The sequence below is a fragment of the Triticum dicoccoides genome, chromosome 4A (genome assembly GCF_002162155.2).
Source record: "Triticum dicoccoides isolate Atlit2015 ecotype Zavitan chromosome 4A, WEW_v2.0, whole genome shotgun sequence".
Lineage (NCBI taxonomy): Eukaryota > Viridiplantae > Streptophyta > Magnoliopsida > Poales > Poaceae > Triticum > Triticum dicoccoides.
This window is the reverse complement of record NC_041386.1, coordinates 5,497,271-5,516,723: the sequence shown is the minus strand read 5'-3', so window position 1 is coordinate 5,516,723 and position 19,453 is coordinate 5,497,271. Positions and strand designations below refer to the sequence as shown.

Here is a 19,453-nt window from a genome sequence, read left to right as displayed (position 1 = left end):
TGAGAGAGGTTGTAGTCAACGGGTTTTGCCATATTCAAATCCCTATGTATTTCGCAAAACTTTATGTCATATCGTAGATGCTACTATCACGTTCCACTTGGAGCTATTCCAAATTGTTGCTCCATTATACGTATCCGGTATCTCTACTTAGAGCTATCCGGATAGGTGTTAATCTTGCATCGACGTAACTCTTTACGTTGAACTCTTTATCACCTCCATAACCGAGAAAGATTTCCTTATTCCTCTAAGGATAATTTTGACCGCTATCTGGTGATCTACTCCTAGATCACCTTTGTACCCTCTTGCCAGACATGTGTCAAGGCACACGTCCGTCTTCTTCTTAAAGACCCATTTATCTCAATGGCTTGACAATCATCGGGCAAGTCCACCAAAGTCCATACTTTGTTCTGATATATGGATCTTATCTCGGATTTCATGGCTTCTAACCATTTGTCGGAATACGGGCCCACCATCGCTTCTCCATAGATCGTAGGTTCATTGTTGTCTAACAACATGATATCTAAGACAGGATTACCGTACCACTTAGGAGTAGTACATGTCCTTGTCGACCTACGAGGTTCGATAGAAACTTGATCGAAGCTTCATTATCACTATCATTAACTTCCTATTCAACAGACGTAGGTGCCACAGAAAACATCTTTCTGTGTTGCGTCACTCTCTGGTTGAAGTAAAGGTTCGACAACCTCATCAAGTTCTATCTTCCTCCCACTCAATTCTTTCGAGAGAAACTCCTTCTCAAGAAAGGACCCGTTCTTAGCGACAAACAATTTGCCCTCGGATCTGAGATAGAAGGTATACCCAACTGTCACCCTTGGGTATCCTATGAAGATGTGTTTGTCCGCTTTGGGTTCGAGCTTCTCCGGCTGAAGCCCTAAGCATCGCATCCCCAAACATTAAGAAACAACAACTTTGGTTTCTTGCCAAACCAATGTTCATATGATGTCGTCTCAACGGACTTAGATGGTGTCCTATCTAAAGTGAATGCAGCTGTCTCTAACGCATAACCTCAAAATGAAAACGGTAGATTGGTAAGAAACATCATAGATCGCACCATATCTCATAGGGTTCGATTACGATGTCCGGACACACCATTACAACTGTGGTGTTCCAGGTGGCTTCAACTGTGAAACAATTCCACAATGTCTTAAGTGATTTGCCAAACTCATAACTCAGAAAATCCCCTTTTGATCAGATCGTAGGAACATGATCTTATTGTTATGATGATTCTTAACTTCACTCTGAAATCGCTTGAACTTTTCAAACGTTTCAGACTTGTGCTTCATTAAGTAAATATACCTATATCTACTCAAATCGTCAGTGAAGATGAGAAAATACCGATATCCTCCGCACGCTCCAATTCTCATTGGATCACACATATCTGCATGTATGATTTCCAACAAGTCACTTGCCCGTTTCATTGTACCTGAAAATGGGGTCTTAGTCATACTGCCCATGAGGCATGGCTCGCATGTGTCAAGCGATTCAAAATCAAGTGACTCCAAACATCCATCGATATGGAGTTTCTTCATGCATCTTACGCCAATATGACCTAAGCGGCAGTGCCACAAGAAACTGGTACTATCATTATTAACTCTACATCTTTTGGCGTGAACATGTGTATCACCACGATCGAGATTCAATGAACCATTCACATAGGGTGCATGACCATGAAAGGTATCATTCATGTAAACAAAATAACCATTATTCTCTAACTTAAATGAATGACTGTATTGCAATGAACATGATCTAATCATATTCATGCTCAACGTAGACACCTGATAACATTTATCTAGGTTCAATACTAATCCCGAAGGCAGATGGAGCGTGCGATGGTGATCTCATCAACTTTGGAAACACTTCCAACACACATCGTCTCCTCGCCCTCAGCCAGTCTCCGTTTAGTCCGTAGATTTTGCTTCAAGTCACCAATAATAGTAACTGAACCGGTATCCAATACCCAGGTGCTACCAGGAGTACTAGTGAGGTACACATTAATAACATGTATGTACTTTGTTGAAGTTGCCAGCCTTCTTATCTACCATGCATTTGGGTTAATTCCGCTACCAGTGACCGTTCCCCTTACAATAGAAGCACTTAGTCTCGGGTTTGGGTTCAACCTTGGGTTCCTTCACTGGAGCGGCAACTGGTTTGCCATCCATGAAGTTTCCCTTCTAGCCCTTGCTCTTCTTGAAACTAGTGGTCTTGTTAAACCATCAACACTTGATGCTCCTTCTTGATTTCTACCTTTTGCGGTCTTAAGCACCGCGAACAGCTCCGGGATCAACTCCATCCCTTGCATGTCATAGTTCATCACGAAGATCTAGTAGCTTAGTGATAGTGGCTAGAGAACTTTATCAATCACTATCTTATCTGGAAGTTTAACTCCCACTGCTTTAAGTGATTATAGCACCCAGACATTCTGAGCACATGCTCACTAGCTGAGCTATTCTCCTCCATCTTGTTGGCAAAAGAACTTGTCAGAGGTCTCACACCTCTCAACATGGGCATGAGCCTGAAATCCCAATTTCAGCTCTTGGAACATCTCATATGTTCTATGGCGTTCAAAACGTCATTGGAATCCCGATTCTAAGCCGTAAAGTATGGTGCACTAAACTATCAAGTAGTCATCATGACGTGTCTGTCAGGTGTTCACAACATCCACAGACGACGTTGTAGGGGTTTGCACATCGAGCGGTGCATCAAAGACGTAAGCCTTCTGTGTAGCAGTGAGGACACTCCTCAGACTACGGACCTAGTCCGCATCATTGCTTACAATATCTTTCAACTTAATCTTTCTCTAGGAACGTATTGAAACAGGGAGCTACAACGTGAGCTATTTATCTATAACATATTTGCAAAGACAATTTAGACTATGTTCATGATAATTGAGTTCATCTAATCAAATTATTTAATGAACTCCCACTCAGATAGACATCCTCTAGTCATCTAAGTGAAATATGATCTGAGTCAACTAGGCTGTGTCCGATCATCACGTGAGACGGACTAGTCAACATAGGTGAACATCTTCATGTTGATCGTATCTTCTATACGACTCATGCTCGACCTTTCGGTCTTCCGTGTTCCAAGGCCATGTCTGTACATGCTAGGCTCGTCAAGTCAACCTAAGTGTTTTTGCTGTGTAAATCTGGCTTACACCCGTTGTATTCGAACGTTAGAATCTATCACACCTGATCATCACGTGGTGCTTCGAAACAATGAACCTTCGCAACGGTGCACAGTTAGGGGGAACACCTTTCTTGAAATTTTAGTGAGGGATCATCTTATTTAAGCTACCGTCGTTCTAAGCAAATAAGATGTAAAACAAGATAAACATCACATGCAATCCAATAGTGACATGATATGGCCAATATCATTTTGCTCCTCTCGATCTCCATCTTCGGGGCTCCATGATCATCATTGTCACCGGCATGACACCATGATCTCCATCATCATGATCTCCATCATCGTGTCTTCTTGAAGTTGTCTCGTCATCTATTACTTCTACTACTATGGCTAACGCTTTAGCAATAAAGTAAAGTAATTACATGACGTTTATGTTGACACGCAGGTCATAAATAAATTAAGACAACTCCTATGGCTCCTGCCGGTTGTCATACTCATCGACATGCAAGTCGTGATTCCTATTAAAAGAACATGATCAATCTCATACATCACATATATCATTCATCACATCCTTTTGGCCATATCACATCACAAGGCATATGCTGCAAAAACAAGATAGACATCCTCTAATTGTTGTTGCAAGTTTTTACGTGGCTGCTATAGGTTTCTAGCAAGAACGTTTCTTACCTACGCGAAAACCACAACGTGATATGCCAATTTCTATTTACCCTTCATAAGGACCCTTTTCATCGAATCCGATCCGACCAAAGTGGGAGAGACAGACACCCGCTAGCCACCTTATGCAACTAGTGCATGTCAGTCGGTGGAACCAGTCTCACGTTAGAGTACGTGTAAGGTCGGTCCGGGCTGCTTCATCCCATGATGCCGCCGAATCAAGATAAGACTAGTAACGGTAAGTAAATTGACAAAATCGACGCCCACAACAACTTGTGTTCTACTCGTGCATAGAAACTACGCATAGACCTAGCTCATGATGCCACTGTTGGGGAACGTAGCAGAAATTCAAAATTTTCTACGCATCACCAAGATCAATCTATGGAGTAATCTAGCAACGAGGGGAAGGAGAGTGCATCTACATACCCTTGTAGATCGCTAAGCGGAAGCGTTCAAGTGAACGGGGTTGATGGAGTCGTACTCGTCATGATCCAAATCACCGATGATCCTAGTGCCGAACGGACGGCACCTCCTCGTTCAACACACGTACAGCCCAGTGACGTCTCCTACGCCTTGATCCAGCAAGGGGAGAAGGAGAGGTTGGGGAAGACTCCATCCAGCAGCAGAACGACGGCGTGGTGGTGGTGGAGGAGCGCGGGACTCCAGCAGGGCTTCGCCAAGCACTACGAGAGACGAGGAGGAAGAGGGGTAGGGTTGCGCCAACAGGGGAAGGACTTCATGTGTTGGGCTGCCCCTTTGCCTCCACTATATATAGGGGGAGAGGGAGGGCTGCGCCCCCACCTAGGGTTTCCACCCTAGGGATGGCGGCAGCCGCAATCCCCATCTGGGGTGGCGGCCAAGTGGGAGGAGCGGGAGGCGCAATAGGCATGGGCCTTAGGGCCCATCTGCCCTTAGGGTTTGCCCCCTTCTTCTCTCTATGCGCATGGGCCTTGGTGGGGAGGTGCCCCAGCCCACCTAGGGGCTGGTCCCTTCTCACACTTGGCCCATGTATGCCTCCGGGACTCGTGGCCCCTCCCGGTGGACCCCCGGACCCCTCCGGTGGTCCCGGTACACTACCGGTGATGCCCGGAACACTTCCGGTGGCCAAAACCATACTTCCTATATATCAATCTTTATCTCCGGACCATTCTGGAACTCCTCGTGACGTCCGGGATCTCATCCGGGACTCCAAACAACATTCAGTAACCGCGTACATACTTTCCCTATAACCCTAGCGTCATCGAACCTTAAGTGTGTAGACCCTACGGGCTCGGGAGTCATGCAGACATGGCCGAGACAACTCTCCGGTCAATAACCAACAGCGGGATCTAGATACCCATGTTGGCTCCCACATGCTCCACGATGATCTCATCGGATGAACCACGATGTCGAGGATTCAATCAATCCCGTATTCAATTCCCTTTGTCCAGCGGTACGATACTTGCCCGAGATTCAATCGTCGGTATCCCGATATCTTTTTCAATCTCGTTACCGGAAAGTCTCTTTACTCGTTCCGTAACACATCATCCCGTGATCAACTCCTTGGTCACATTGTGCACATTATGATGATGTCCTACCAAGTGGGCCCAGAGATACCTCTCCGTTTACACGAAGTGACAAATCCCAGTCTCGATTCGTGCCAACCCAACAGACACTTTCGGAGATACCTGTAGTGAACCTTTACAGCCACCCAGTTATGTTGTGATGTTTGGCACACCCAAAGCACTCCTACGGTATCCGGGAGTTGCACAATCTCATGGTCTAAGGAAATGATACTTGACATTAGAAAAGCTTTAGCATACGAACTACACGATCTTTGTGCTAGGCTTAGGATTGGGTCTTGTCCATCACATCATTCTCCTAATGATGTGATCCCGTTATCAACGACATCCAATGTCCATGGTCAGGAAACCGTAACCATCTTATTGATCAACGAGCTAGTCAACTAGAGGCTTACTAGGGACATGGTGTTGTCTATGTATCCACACATGTATCTGAGTTTCCTATCAATACAATTCTAGGATGGATAATAAAAGATTATCATGAACAAGGAAATATAATAATAACCAATTTATTATTGCCTCTAGGGCATATTTCCAACAGTCTCCCACTTGCACTAGAGTCAATAATCTAGTTCACATCGCCATGTGATTAACACTCACAGGTCACATCGTCATGTGACCAACATCCAAGAGTCTACTAGACTCAATGATCTAGTTCACATCACTATGTGATAAACACTCAAAGAGTTATGGGTTTGATCATGTTATGCTTGTGAGAGAGGTTGTAGTCAACGGGTTTTGCCATATTCAAATCCCTATGTATTTCGCAAAACTTTATGTCATATCGTAGATGCTGCTACCACGTTCCACTTGGAGCTATTCCAAATTGTTGCTCCATTATACATATCCGGTATCTCTACTTAGAGCTATCCGGATAGGTGTTAATCTTGCATCGACGTAACTCTTTACGTTGAACTCTTTATCACCTCCATAACCGAGAAACATTTCCTTATTCCTCTAAGGATAATTTTGACCGCTATCTGGTGATCTACTCCTAGATCACCTTTGTACCCTCTTGCCAGACATGTGGCAAGGCACACATCAGGTGCGGTACTTCAGCATGGCATACCGTATAGAGCCTATGAAAAAAGCATAGGGGACGACCTTCGTCCTTCCTCTTTCTTCTGCCGTGGTCAAGCTTTGAGTCTTACTCAACTTCACACCTTACAACTCAGGTAATAACCCCTTCTTTGACTGATCTATTTTGAACTCCTTCAAAAACATGTCAAGGTGTGTGTTCTTTGAAAGTATCATCAGGCGTTTTGATCTATCTCTATAGGTCTTGATGCCCAATATGTAAGCAGCTTTATCTAGGTCTTCCTTTGAAAATCACTCTTCAAACAACCGTTGATGCTTTCCAGAAATTCTACATTATTTCAGATCTACAATATGTCATCCACATATACTTATCAGAAATGTTGTAGTGCTCCCACTCACTTTCTTGTAAATACAAGTTCCTAGCAAACATTGTATAAACCTAAAAGCTTTGATCACTCCATCAAAACATATATTCCGATTCCGAGATGCCTGCTCTAGTCCATAGAAGGATTGCTGGAGCTAGCATACCTTTTAGCATTCTTAGGATCGTCAAAACCTTTTATTGTATCACATACAACTTTTCTTACGAAAACTGGTAAGAAAACTTATTTTGACATCCATCTGTAAGATTTCATAATCAAAAAATACAGCTAATGCTAACATGATTCCGACGGACTTAAGCATCGCTACGGGTGAGAAATTCTCATCGTAGTCAACTCCTTGAAATTGTGAAAAGACTCTTTCCCACAAGTCGAGCTTCATAGACGGTAACATTACCGCCCACGTCCGTCTTCTTCTTAAAGACCCATTTATCTCAATGGCTTGCCAATCATCGGGCAAGTCCACCAAAGTCCATACTTTGTTCTGATATATGGATCCTATCTCGGATTTCATGGCTTCTAACCATTTGTCGGAATACGGGCCCACCTTCGCTTCTCCATAGATTGTAGGTTCATTGTTGTCTAACAACATGATATCTAAGACAGGATTACCGTACCACTTAGGAGTAGTACATGTCCTTGTCGACCTACGAGGTTCGATAGAAACTTGATCCGAAGCTTCATGATCACTATCATTAACTTCCTATTCAACAGACGTAGGTGCCACAGAAAACATCTTTCTGTGTTGCGTCACTCTCTGGTTGAAGTAAAGGTTCGACAACCTCATCAAGTTCTATCTTCCTCCCACTCAATTCTTTCGAGAGAAACTCCTTCTCAAGAAAGGACCCGTTATTAGCGACAAACAATTTGCCCTCGGATCTGAGATAGAAGGTATACCCAACTGTCACCCTTGGGTATCCTATGAAGATGTGTTTGTCCGCTTTGGGTTCGAGCTTCTCCGGCTGAAGCCCTAAGCATCGCATCCCCAAACATTAAGAAACAACAACTTTGGTTTCTTGCCAAACCAATGTTCATATGATGTCGTCTCAACGGACTTAGATGGTGTCCTATCTAAAGTGAATGCAGCTGTCTCTAACGCATAACCTCAAAATGAAAACGGTAGATTGGTAAGAGACATCATAGATCGCACCATATCTCATAGGGTTCGATTACGATGTCCGGACACACCATTACAACTGTGGTGTTCCAGGTGGCTTCAACTGTGAAACAATTCCACAATGTCTTAAGTGATTTGCCAAACTCATAACTCAGAAAATCCCCTTTTGATCAGATCGTAGGAACATGATCTTATTGTTATGATGATTCTTAACTTCACTCTGAAATCGCTTGAACTTTTCAAACGTTTCAGACTTGTGCTTCATTAAGTAAATATACCTATATCTACTCAAATCGTCAGTGAAGATGAGAAAATACCGATATCCACCGCACGCTCCAATTCTCATTGGATCACACATATCTGCATGTATGATTTCCAACAAGTCACTTGCCCGTTTCATTGTACCTGAAAACGGGGTCTTAGTCATACTGCCCATGAGGCATGGCTCGCATGTGTCAAGCGATTCAAAATCAAGTGACTCCAAACATCCATCGATATGGAGTTTCTTCATGCATCTTACGCCAATATGACCTAAGCGGCGGTGCCACAAGAAAGTGGTACTATCATTATTAACTCTACATCTTTTGGCGTGAACATGTGTATCACCACGATCGAGATTCAATGAACCATTCACATAGGGTGCATGACCATGAAAGGTATCATTCATGTAAACAAAATAACCATTATTCATGTAAACAACTTGTGTTCTACTCGTGCATAGAAACTACGCATAGACCTAGCTCATGATGCCACTATTGGGGAACGTAGCAGAAATTCAAAATTTTCTACGCATCACCAGGATCAATCTATGGAGTAATCTAGCAACGAGGGGAAGGAGAGTGCATCTACATACCCTTGTAGATCGCTAAGCGGAAGCGTTCAAGTGAACGGGGTTGATGGAGTCGTACTCGTCGTGATCCAAATCACCGATGAACCTAGTGCCGAACGGCCGGCACCTCCGCGTTCAACACACGTACAGCCCGGTGATGTCTCCTACGCCTTGATCCAGCAAGGGGAGAAGGAGAGGTTGGGGAAGACTCCATCCAGCAGCAGCACGACGACGTGGTGGTGGTGGAGGAGCGTGGGACTCCAGCAGGGCTTTGCCAAGCACTATGAGAGACGAGGAGGAAGAGGGGTAGGGCTGCGCCAACAGGGGAAGGACTTCATGTGTTGGGCTGCCCCTTTGCCTCCACTATATATAGGGGGAGAGGGAGGGCTGCGCCCCCCCACCTAGGGTTTCCACCCTAGGGGTGGCGGTAGCCCCAATCCCATCTGGGGTGGCGGCCAAGTGGGGGGGAGAGGGAGGCGCACCAGGCATGGGCCTTAGGGCCCATCTGCCCTTAGGGTTTGCCCCCTTCTTCTCTCTAGGCGCATGGGCCTTGGTGGGGAGGCGCCCCAGCCCACCTAGGGGCTGGTCCCTTCTCACACTTGGCCCATGTATGCCTCCGGGACCCGTAGCCCCTCCCGGTGGACCCCCGGACCCCTCTGGTGGTCCCGGTACACTACCGGTGATGCCCGGAACACTTCCGATGGCCAAAACCATACTTACTATATATCATTCTTTACCTACGGACCATTTCGGAACTCCTCGTGACATCCGGGATCTCATCTGGGACTCCGAACAACATTCGGTAACCGCGTACATACTTTCCCTATAACCCTAGCGTCATCGAACCTTAAGTGTGTAGACCCTACGGGCTCGGGAGTCATGCGAACATGGACGAGACAACTCTCCAGTCAATAACCAACAGCGGGATCTGGATACCCATGTTGGCTACCACATGCTCCATGATGATCTCATCGGATGAACCACAATGTCGAGGATTCAATCAATCCTGTATTCAATTCCCTTTGTCCAGCGGTACGATACTTGCCTGAGATTCGATCGTCGGTATCCCGATACCTTGTTCAATCTCGTTACCGGTAAGTCTCTTTACTCGTTCCGTAACACATCATCCCGTGATCAACTCCTTGATCACATTGTGCACATTATGATGATGTCCTACCGAGTGGGCCCAGAGATACCTCTCCATTTACATGGAGTGACAAATCCCAGTCTCGATTCGTGCCAACCCAACAGACACTTTCGGAGATACCTGTAGTGAACCTTTATAGCCACCCAGTTACGTTGTGACATTTGGCACACCCAAAGCACTCCTACGGTATCCGGGAGTTGCACAATCTCATGGTCTAAGGAAATGATACTTGACATTAGAAAAGCTTTAGCATACGAACTACATGATCTTTGTGCTAGGCTTAGGATTGGGTCTTGTCCATCTCATCATTCTCCTAATGATGTGATCCCGTTATCAACGACATCCAATGTCCATGGTCAGGCAACCGTAACCATCTTATTGATCAACGAGCTAGTCAACTAGAGGCTTACTAGGGACATGGTGTTGTCTATGTATCCACACATGTATCTGAGTTTCCTATCAATACAATTCTAGTATGGATAATAAACGATTATCATGAACAAGGAAATATAATAATAACCAATTTATTATTGCCTCTAGGGCATATTTCCAACAACCTGAAGGTCAAAAACGACCGAGATAAACGAGGTCAGGGTATGGACTTCAGGGATTTAAACGTCATGATTCATTTGCATCGCCCTCTATATTCTCAGGGTTTAAAACAGACTTCACTCCGCAACCTGGGATCATTTTCCGCATCGACGGGGCTGGTTCGAGGCAGTACGGAGCGGTACGTGCAGCTGAAGATTTAAAAAGTGCATCCCCAACCTAAGTCCCCATAGAAAGGACATCATCATCTCAGGCGGTCTACCTGGCTCGGGGTCGGTATGTGTAGCTCTCGCGTCCGCGCCCGCGGCGGGTGAGCGCCCGCGGCGGTGCCGTCCCGATCTGCCAGCTCCGTCCTCCCCTACGCCCACCGATTCCAGATCCGAGCCCCCTTCAGCCTCCTCTCTCCCTTCCCTGCAGAAGCTTTGGCGCCATGGCGCTCCTCCAGTGCACCCGGCCTGTGTCTGTGGCGGCACCGGCGGCGGCTGTCGCCACCTCCGTGCCAGGTGCCGGCTCCACGCCCCTAGCGCCGTCGCCGCCTCTCACCACCGCTGCGCTCGCCGCGGCAGCCCTGGCCTCCCGCAAGGCCGCCCCAACCGCTAGTGGCCGTTTCTCCCAAGCTGGCGACCTCCCCGTCCTGCAGCAATCCTCGTCTGATGCTCGGCCCGATTTGGATCAGGAGCAAGCTGCGCTGGGCCGGCTCGTCCTAGTTGGCGGCGTTTCCATGGAGGTGCCGCCAGGCAAGTCCGCTGCTCCGGCTCTGCCGACCGCTTCTGTCTCGGCATCGCGTGGTCTTGACTGCAATGGTATGAGCTCCGATGTGGATGTAGATGTGGAGATGGCGCTGCAGACGCCGCTGGCCTCGGCCAGTGCAGACCAGCTGACCCGTCGGCCGCATTCTGTGTTGTGGGCTTCCGCTGTTGATGAAGATGACGACATGGATGACAGTGAGGATCTGTCCCCCAGGACTCCGCCGGCTGCTGCCAAGGCCATCGACTCCGTCTCCGCCAAGGTGTGCACGGGGCACGGGCCGGACACAAGAGGGAGTTGGCAGGAGGTGCTGCCGTGGCAAGGTCCGTGACATCCGTCATCACCGACCCTGCCATTGGCTGCTCGCCCCATCCCTTCTTGGCTGTATGGCAGATGTTGCAGATGCCTTGCTCCTGGGCACCGCGTGGCTGCTTGCAGAGATCCACTTCGGTGTTCCCGATGTTTGCAGAATGGTCACCTTGCGCGCGAGTGCCGCAATCCTTGGCGTCCTCTCAGCTCGCTGGCATGCCTTGTCATGCCGCGCCTCGGCATTGAGCATCGTCAAGCTCCAGCTTCTTGTGAAGGTTCGATGAAGTTCGTGCTTCCCTCCGAGACGCTTCGTCGTCGGTCCTAGGTGTTTGTCGTCTCTGGTACTGCTGGCTCGGCTACCCCGTCTGATGTGGAGCTACAGTCCACTCTGGCAGATCAGTCCAAGATGTTGCAAGGCTTGATGGCACGTGTTGAGAGTTTTCTGGAGCGGGCGGAGGCTACTCTGACCAAGCTCTCCCTCGTGCCGGCTTTGTTGCCGACTGCTCCGACGCTGCGACCTCCTGTTGTTTCTGGTGTTGGCTCCGTGGGAGACAAGGGGGCGGAGCTCTTCGGTTGTTTCTCCCCTCGTGCTGGGGTCAGTTCTTCGCCGGTGTTTGTCTTGCCCCTTGTGTCGGCTACTGTTGAGGATGAGGCCATCGTCGAGGTCGTCACCCCTGTGCTACAGGTCATGCCCGAGCTTCAACAACTATGTGTGAGACCAGCTTCGCCTCCGTATGTGGAGCATATGGAGGTCGACGCACCAGCGACCTCATGTGAGGGACATGATTCTCGTTTGTCATGTGAGCAACTGGAGGCGCCTGAGTCCACTGTGTCGGTGGCGCCTGAGTCCATTGTGTCGGTGGCACCTGAGTCCATTGTGTTAGTGGTACCTGTGGCTGATGATGGTGAGGCGGTCAGTATGTTGGCGCCTGATCCTTCAGCGCCCAGCCAGCCGCTCGCCTCTGTGGATCGTGGAGGTTCCGACGTTGCGGTTACCGGCTCGCATGTGGCTGTGAGGCACGAGGCTTCTGTGCGCGACAAGGTTGATGAGATTCTCTTCGAGATTGAGATTCACAGTTTGCTCAAACGTTTGGAGAGGGCTAGCCCTGGATCTGGAAAGACGATTGTGGAGGGAGGCTCTCAGGAGCAAAGCAAAGAAGAGTGGCGCCACAGGAAAAGTGTCCGCAACAGCTTGATGGTTCAGTGGATTTTGGTGATGAGCATGGTCTTTAGCGAGGTACTCTCGTTGGGGTCTTCTTTGCGATGTAAGAGTGTGAGGGTTGATGGACCTTGCGTGTTGGTTTTGGTTGTCGGGTTGATCGTGTGGTTATGGGGTTGCATACTCTGTGAGGTAGTCCACATGTGGTGAGTCTGTATCGGTTTTCGTCCGGCTTTTTTTTAATTAACCGGGCAATTCTCTTCTGCTTAATTAATCGATGAGGTAAATCTTTTGCCTCCGTTTTGAAAAAAAAAAGTGCATCCCAGCTTGCTGGACGCGGCACTGGCCATACGTTTCTCCCCAGGTCTCTTTTACCTATGTGGCCACGTGGACGTAGAAGATTTATACTGGTAGTAGTCTAGTAGATCATCAAGATTTCAATAAAAAAAAGAGTAGTAGATCATCAACAAGCATAGCTCAAGGAGGATTAACAAAGTGATCCTGTTGATGAAGTCGTGGCCTGGATAGGAACAACGAGGATTCAAGTACGTACTACCAGGCTGTGATCACAAGAACTCGGTAATAATCACCCTCGATCAGCACTCAGCAGAATCTTCTTGTCATTGCCAGTGGGCGCCTTTGGAGCTCGGGCCATGGGAAAAAGTTCAGTTTGCTCCTAGACCTGCACGCACACACGTACGTACTCTCATGTTCCTACATATGCACACACTGGCACCATCCGTTCCGTTCCATCGGCGTTGCTGCTGAGTCCATCCCTCTGCAAAGATCCTTCTTGACCAACACTCTGCAGACGCTAAGCTCCTTGTTGCAAATTAACAACTCATTCATGAGGGTACTACTCCTTCACACGCAGACATTGTCTTCTTCGTTCGTATGAACCACCTCTTTGCTGCGGTGAATGGAATGGACGCTGATTATTTCCCGTCGGGCCCAACAATTTTGCTGCTGCAGGCTCTGAGCTGGGTGCAGAGCAGGCTTCGTGGGGCGCAGCAGTAGAGCGCCAAGAAACCGGAGCTCAGCGCGGGGTCGTACGGACGTAAGTGCTCATGCCAGCGACAACCCGTTTATTTCATTCTCTCCGTTCGAAAATACTTATATCAAAATGAATAAAAGGGGACGTAGATACATTCCCTTTTGTTTATTTTGATGATAAGTATTTTCGGACCGAGGGAGTATATGTATTCATTTGTTTGTTTCCCAGCAGTATCAACTTTTCAATAGTGTGTATGTAGCACGAACCTGAAACGACAATCTTTCCCTCTTCGTCTCCATCACAAGCGAACTGAAACCCACACTTTGCAGCAGCGGCGGCTGACACTGACCGTTCCGACGACGAGCTCCACCGCCACCGCCGGCCCGCGGCGGCGATGCTGTCGATCGGGACGTTCGGGGTAGTCCAAGGCCACGGGGGCGCCGAGCTCCGGAAGATGCAGGAGGAGCTCGCGTTGCTCCTGGGTGCCAAAAGAGTGACCACCCCGGCGGGAGACAAGGACGGCACACTCAAGAGGTCGCTGACCCTGAGTGGAGGAAGGAGAGCCAAGCACAGGTCCTTCAGGAGATTCATGTCGCCCACACCAAGCTTCAGCTTCAGCTTCAGGGGGGCGATGCCTGAGGTGCTGCTGCAGAGTACTTTTTGGAACTATTTCCTGCTAAATTCATGTGTTCTCAACACAAGCACTGTAGTGGTTTAGTAACTATGCATGATTTTTCTTCATCGCAGATGCCCTGGCCATTGCCCCATGACGACACACCCAGCGACAACTTGGCGATGTCCAAGGCCACGATCAAGAGCTGCCGGACAGCACAATTGCCTTGGGGAGGCAATGCGCCGGCAGGTGAACAAGGGAACAAATGGATCACAACAGATTCAGAGTGTAAGTTCATGTGACACAGTGTAGGTCTTGCAGCAGTAGTGTGTACAAACTAACAAAGAACCTAATATGTGCCTCCAGATATCGTGCTGGAGATCTGAACGGGTCCCTGATACAATTTTGAATGGCCACATGTACATATGTCTCTCTGACAGTTGGTCTCAATGCCAGTGTCATAGTATGTTTATTTGTGTCCTCTACTGTTATGTAACTGGGCATTTAGGTAGTTTTACAGTTGATGACTTGGTGAGGCCCCCGAGGGCATCGGCGGTACGTTCTGTCAAAGACCGACGCCAATGCCCTTGGTAGCAGCTGATCCTAGCAGCAACAGGTGCAAACAGACTGAAATATGCACATGCCCTCTCCTCAACCTTCTAATGTACATCTGGTCACTCAAGTGTACAATACACCTATAAACTATGGAATCAGTACATACTCAGGCCAGTAACAAAACCATCCTTTTACACATCTGATTAGTATTTTAGCCTATGACCTGCAAATTGCATAAGAAAGAAGGTAAGCCCTAATCTCGTGAATGCAGCGTACATTCAGCAAGCCAGGTTTGAGCTCTCACCTGGTTCACCAAAGGAAGTGCATTAGTTTCCCATTCATTTGACCATTTAGAAGAGGACCCTGTACTCAAGGCGCCGTCCTTGAGGGATTTCAAGGTATCACATTCCTCTGGGAATCCCTTGAAGAGCATCTGCATGATTTTTTAATTGCAACAGTAGTTAACATTAACCCAAAAAACAAAGCCATGATGGGAATTACTTATACTAATTTTAAAATGCATTGAAACAATGACCCAAGTAGTCATACAATGAAATCAAATAATAACGACTAAAAGTGGTCCTCACCATAAGTTCATCTGCGAGCTCCGAAGATGTTGAGAAAAGAAGTCCATTTTTGTTTACTTTCACAAGCTCCTCGATGCTGCACAAAGAAAAAGAAAGCCAGAGTCTTATAATATAGAGCAACCAAAAGGCCAATGCCAAAACATAACAATTCAAACATCTAGAAACATGATCTACCAGGAGAATGAAGCGGCGCAAACTGGTAATCCACATCCAAACATATCAACCACCTAAGAACAACCATTCAAGTTAGAATGCAGAAAATGAAAAACTCCTATATCCTTGAAGTAAGCAGATGCTGTGAGTAACCTTCATAGGTAGATCAAGCCCCGACGAGGATGTATGCAGCGAAACGCCTAGATCAGCTGATCCTGCATTTGCTCAAACAATCAGCATATATGCTACAGTACAAATTATTTTGGCAAGTGGCTGGCATACCTAGCAATAGAGGATAGTCCTCCGATGCAAGCCACATAGTCCGGAAGGCAACACGTCTGAGTTTTAACCTTTTTATTTGCTCCTCATATTTATTTCTATCAGGCCCTTTACCTTCAGTATCAAAATTTATTAAATCAGAGCAATGGTTAAAAATTAGTAATTCAAGCAAATATAGCAGAATGTGTGATACCTGTGATAATGAAAAGTAATCTTGGGTAATCAAATTGCTTCCCATTCTTGATATCAATCCAAAGCTGCCCCTCATCCATTGAATCCTCTTCACCTAATGTAGCAGCAACGCGTCTATCGTACATCAGTGCTGCTTCCAAAAGTATGCTGAAATCCTCATCTGGTGTCCTGGAATGCAGGTGGCAACGATTTATAAGTTTTTCCTCATTTTAACTATCCACTCGATAATCATGTGAGCTGACCAAAAACAGTTCTGCAAGAAGGACCACTTAGTCCAAGAGAACATACCAGCTTGTGCTGCTCACAACAAGTGCAGGCCTATTGGGTTTCAACAAAACTCCACCATCAATCTTGCTAGTAAGAGCAGTAGTGTTCTCGTCTTCCACTTCTTTTTCTTTGTTGTAACATAAAATCAAGAAAAATGAATCAAACTGGAATATGCTTATACCATGAAAAATATTCCGGTTGACTGGAGAACAACATACCAACAGAGAAGCAATCAGCACTGCCCATAGCACTACAAATGGAACGACCCAACCTGCAGAACAACTATTTCATGTCTTTAGGTCACATATGTTGATATGCAGTACTGCAAGTAGCGAGGGAAGAACTGGCAACAGATGCTCACCTCATGTTTCTCCGTCAGGGAAGCAGGATGGAAAAATTCAGGAGAATGATCATATAGAACTGTTGCTCTGAAAATTGTGGTTATGTTAATACAAACTGCGGCATGTGCACAAACGCCTTACGAAAAAAAGTTCAAGTTCAATCTGTTTACTTGATTCCCCAGTTTTGAGCAAGCTCATGTTGCATTGCTTTCGTAACACAAAAGGCACCATCAGCCATCCGCCCAAAGTGCTTCTCGAACCTAGGATACAGGAAAACATCACTGATTAAAACACATGACCGATAGGATATACTGGCAGTCTAGCAGATAAACAAACATGGTTGGAGGGATTACCAGAAATAGACTTTGACTATTACATGACTTCTGCCATGAGACAATCCAAGTAACGTATATCCAAAGTTATGCCAATCCACAATAAATTTAGCACCTCTTAGCCAGCTAACTAGTTTTACAGCAGCCAATGTTGGGACGGAGGGTGGATTCTGTTGGACAGAAGATGGTCAAATGACACAAATCAGGTGTCTCATTGTTACTGCAAAATGTGATAACTAAATATTGACATTTTTTATACCAAAATTAATTCTTCAAAAATATCAATCAATAGGGACTCTAGGAGATTAAAAACTTAACGAGATGAGACTGGAGAATATTCAGTGACTAAATACGGGTCAGAGTAAACAACTTTGTAAATATACTACACTCAGCACTGCCAAACTGAGAATGGTGTAAACAAGAGGTCACTGTAAAATACATATTGCGTAGCATGAGTCACTATTTAGTACTCCCTCCATCCCATAATATACGACGCTTTTTTACACTACACTAGTGCCAAAAAACGTCTTACATTATGGGACGGAGGGAGTATTTGTTACTACTTAAGGTGCATGATAAGCCAACTATGACTATTCATTTACTTTGCATGATGGGCAATGAACTCTAGATTGTCAAATTCTTTTAAAAAAAGTAAATTTGCTGAAAGTGGTAGTGGTTGGGCACACCTATTGTTCATGTAATTCTGGACCACATGTGCAAATCAAAAGGCTGAACATAATGTTTACCTGGACAACAAAGACATCAGGGCGAGGAATCTTAAAGCAAAGGAACCAAATCAGCAGGATAAACTGGATGGCAGCTTTAAGTAGCAGCGCCAGGGCACCAGATATCTTTGAAATTCCTGATAACTGCACTGATTTCTGGAGATAAATCATGAAGTTAGTTGCAATAGGAGAAAACAGATAAAATAGAATAGCAGAAACAATCAATACCATCTCGTGGATGTGAATCGATGGATTCTCTCTCAGTGATAAATGGGGATCACTTCCTGCTCATAGACATAGAACAGAATACAAGGTCAGATCTCAACCAAAATAACACTGAAAGCTGATGAAACTCCGACCTGTGTCACGTTCCTTAACAATTAACATGCATTTAGGAAATACTAGATGGCTTCGTTCTACAGTTTGGCAGTAGAATTCAACAGCAAAACGAAATTGTGAAGAAGAAGAGAATACCTCCGTTTGCAACAATGTCCACTTCCATGCCGGCCTGTCAAGAAGAAGAATAACGAACAGCTAGGTCTAAGATACTACTAAAACACAAAATCCTATGCTCTAATTCAATCCGGCCAGAACAGACGCGAGGTCACGGATTCGTCAAGGGGGGCACCTGGTTGGCGAGGGAGAGGGAGTGGTACTGCATGCGCGGGCTGCGGCCGATGTCGCCCAGCACAACCACCGCCGCGCGCCTCCTCCTTCCCGCCTCCTCCGCCATCGCTGTCGAACTTTTCCGCCAGAGGAGGGAGGGAGGGAGGAAGGGGCGGAGCTAGGCGTGGACGGGGAGGAAGGGGGGTCGGAGGGGCGGCGACCGGCGTCGATGGGGACGGAGGAGCGCCGCTCTCTGTTGGGATCCAAAAACGGCTGAAGTCCTGAACTGCTGGCCCCACTTGTCAGGGTCGTTGACGGGTCCAGTTGCAATAACTACCCATGGCAGGGCGTTTCCTGAGACATTCCATCACGCATGGTTTTCACTTTTAATGAGATTTCGTTGAAATTCACTTAATTTCAATAATTTCGGCAGACACTGAAATATTACGTTTCGGCCAAAATATTTCAACAATTTCAGTATAGCACGACAATTCCAAAAAAATCAAAATATTTTTTAAAATTTTCAAATTTTTAATTGAATTCAAGTGAATATTTCAGTCATTACGCTGAAATGGAAACTGAAATCACTGAAATTCACTGAATTTCGGTGATTTTGGTTGATGCTGAAATTTTTCTGAAACTGAAATTGAAAATCATGCCACCACGGCCGCCGGCCGCAACCTTGGGTTTCCTCTGCGGGAGACGGCGGCGGCTCTCGACCCGGCGACTGAAGGTCTGGCTACTCCGCCCGATGCATCGCGGCAGCGGTCGGGCTCGGCGGCTGCTCCCGGGAAGCAGCCCATCGACGCCAACCTTGTCGGTGAGCCCGCAACACCCTTTCTTCATTAAGCTATTTTCTGCATTATGGGCTGCGTGCTTAGGGCAACTCTAGTCCATCCCCCAAAAAGTTAGCGGCCGAAAACCCATCCCCGAAATTCCTGGGTGGGGAATCGACATTCTCCAACTATGCCTTAGATTACAAAAATAGTTTTACACTATGTGGAATGTAGTTCTGCATATAATTATAGAGGAGGACAAGGACATAGAGAGGAGAACAATGGTGATGAATCTTGCAGTGCGAATGATAACCATCCTAGTGAACATTCCGGTGGTTGATAAAAAGCAGCAAAATGTGTCATATGGTGTGTTTCTC

The 19,453-nt window shown here is 46.6% G+C and overlaps 1 protein-coding gene across 1 annotated transcript; it reads right to left on the bottom strand.

Annotated features, from left to right (window-relative positions):
* Positions 1 to 14,594: 14,594 nt before the first annotated feature.
* On the bottom strand, positions 14,595 to 18,586 carry LOC119284537 (UDP-glycosyltransferase TURAN-like). The gene is made up of 16 exons (XM_037563662.1): positions 18,323 to 18,586; positions 18,169 to 18,202; positions 17,923 to 17,978; positions 17,716 to 17,850; positions 16,991 to 17,139; positions 16,808 to 16,897; positions 16,658 to 16,724; positions 16,515 to 16,578; positions 16,318 to 16,423; positions 16,031 to 16,197; positions 15,841 to 15,951; positions 15,712 to 15,773; positions 15,580 to 15,632; positions 15,406 to 15,481; positions 15,123 to 15,251; positions 14,595 to 15,041 (listed from the first exon to the last, which is right to left on the bottom strand). The coding sequence occupies exons 1-16, from the start codon at positions 18,425 to 18,427 to the stop codon at positions 15,030 to 15,032; spliced, it is 1,416 nt and encodes a 471-aa protein (XP_037419559.1). The 5' UTR covers positions 18,428 to 18,586; the 3' UTR covers positions 14,595 to 15,029.
* Positions 18,587 to 19,453: the final 867 nt, after the last annotated feature.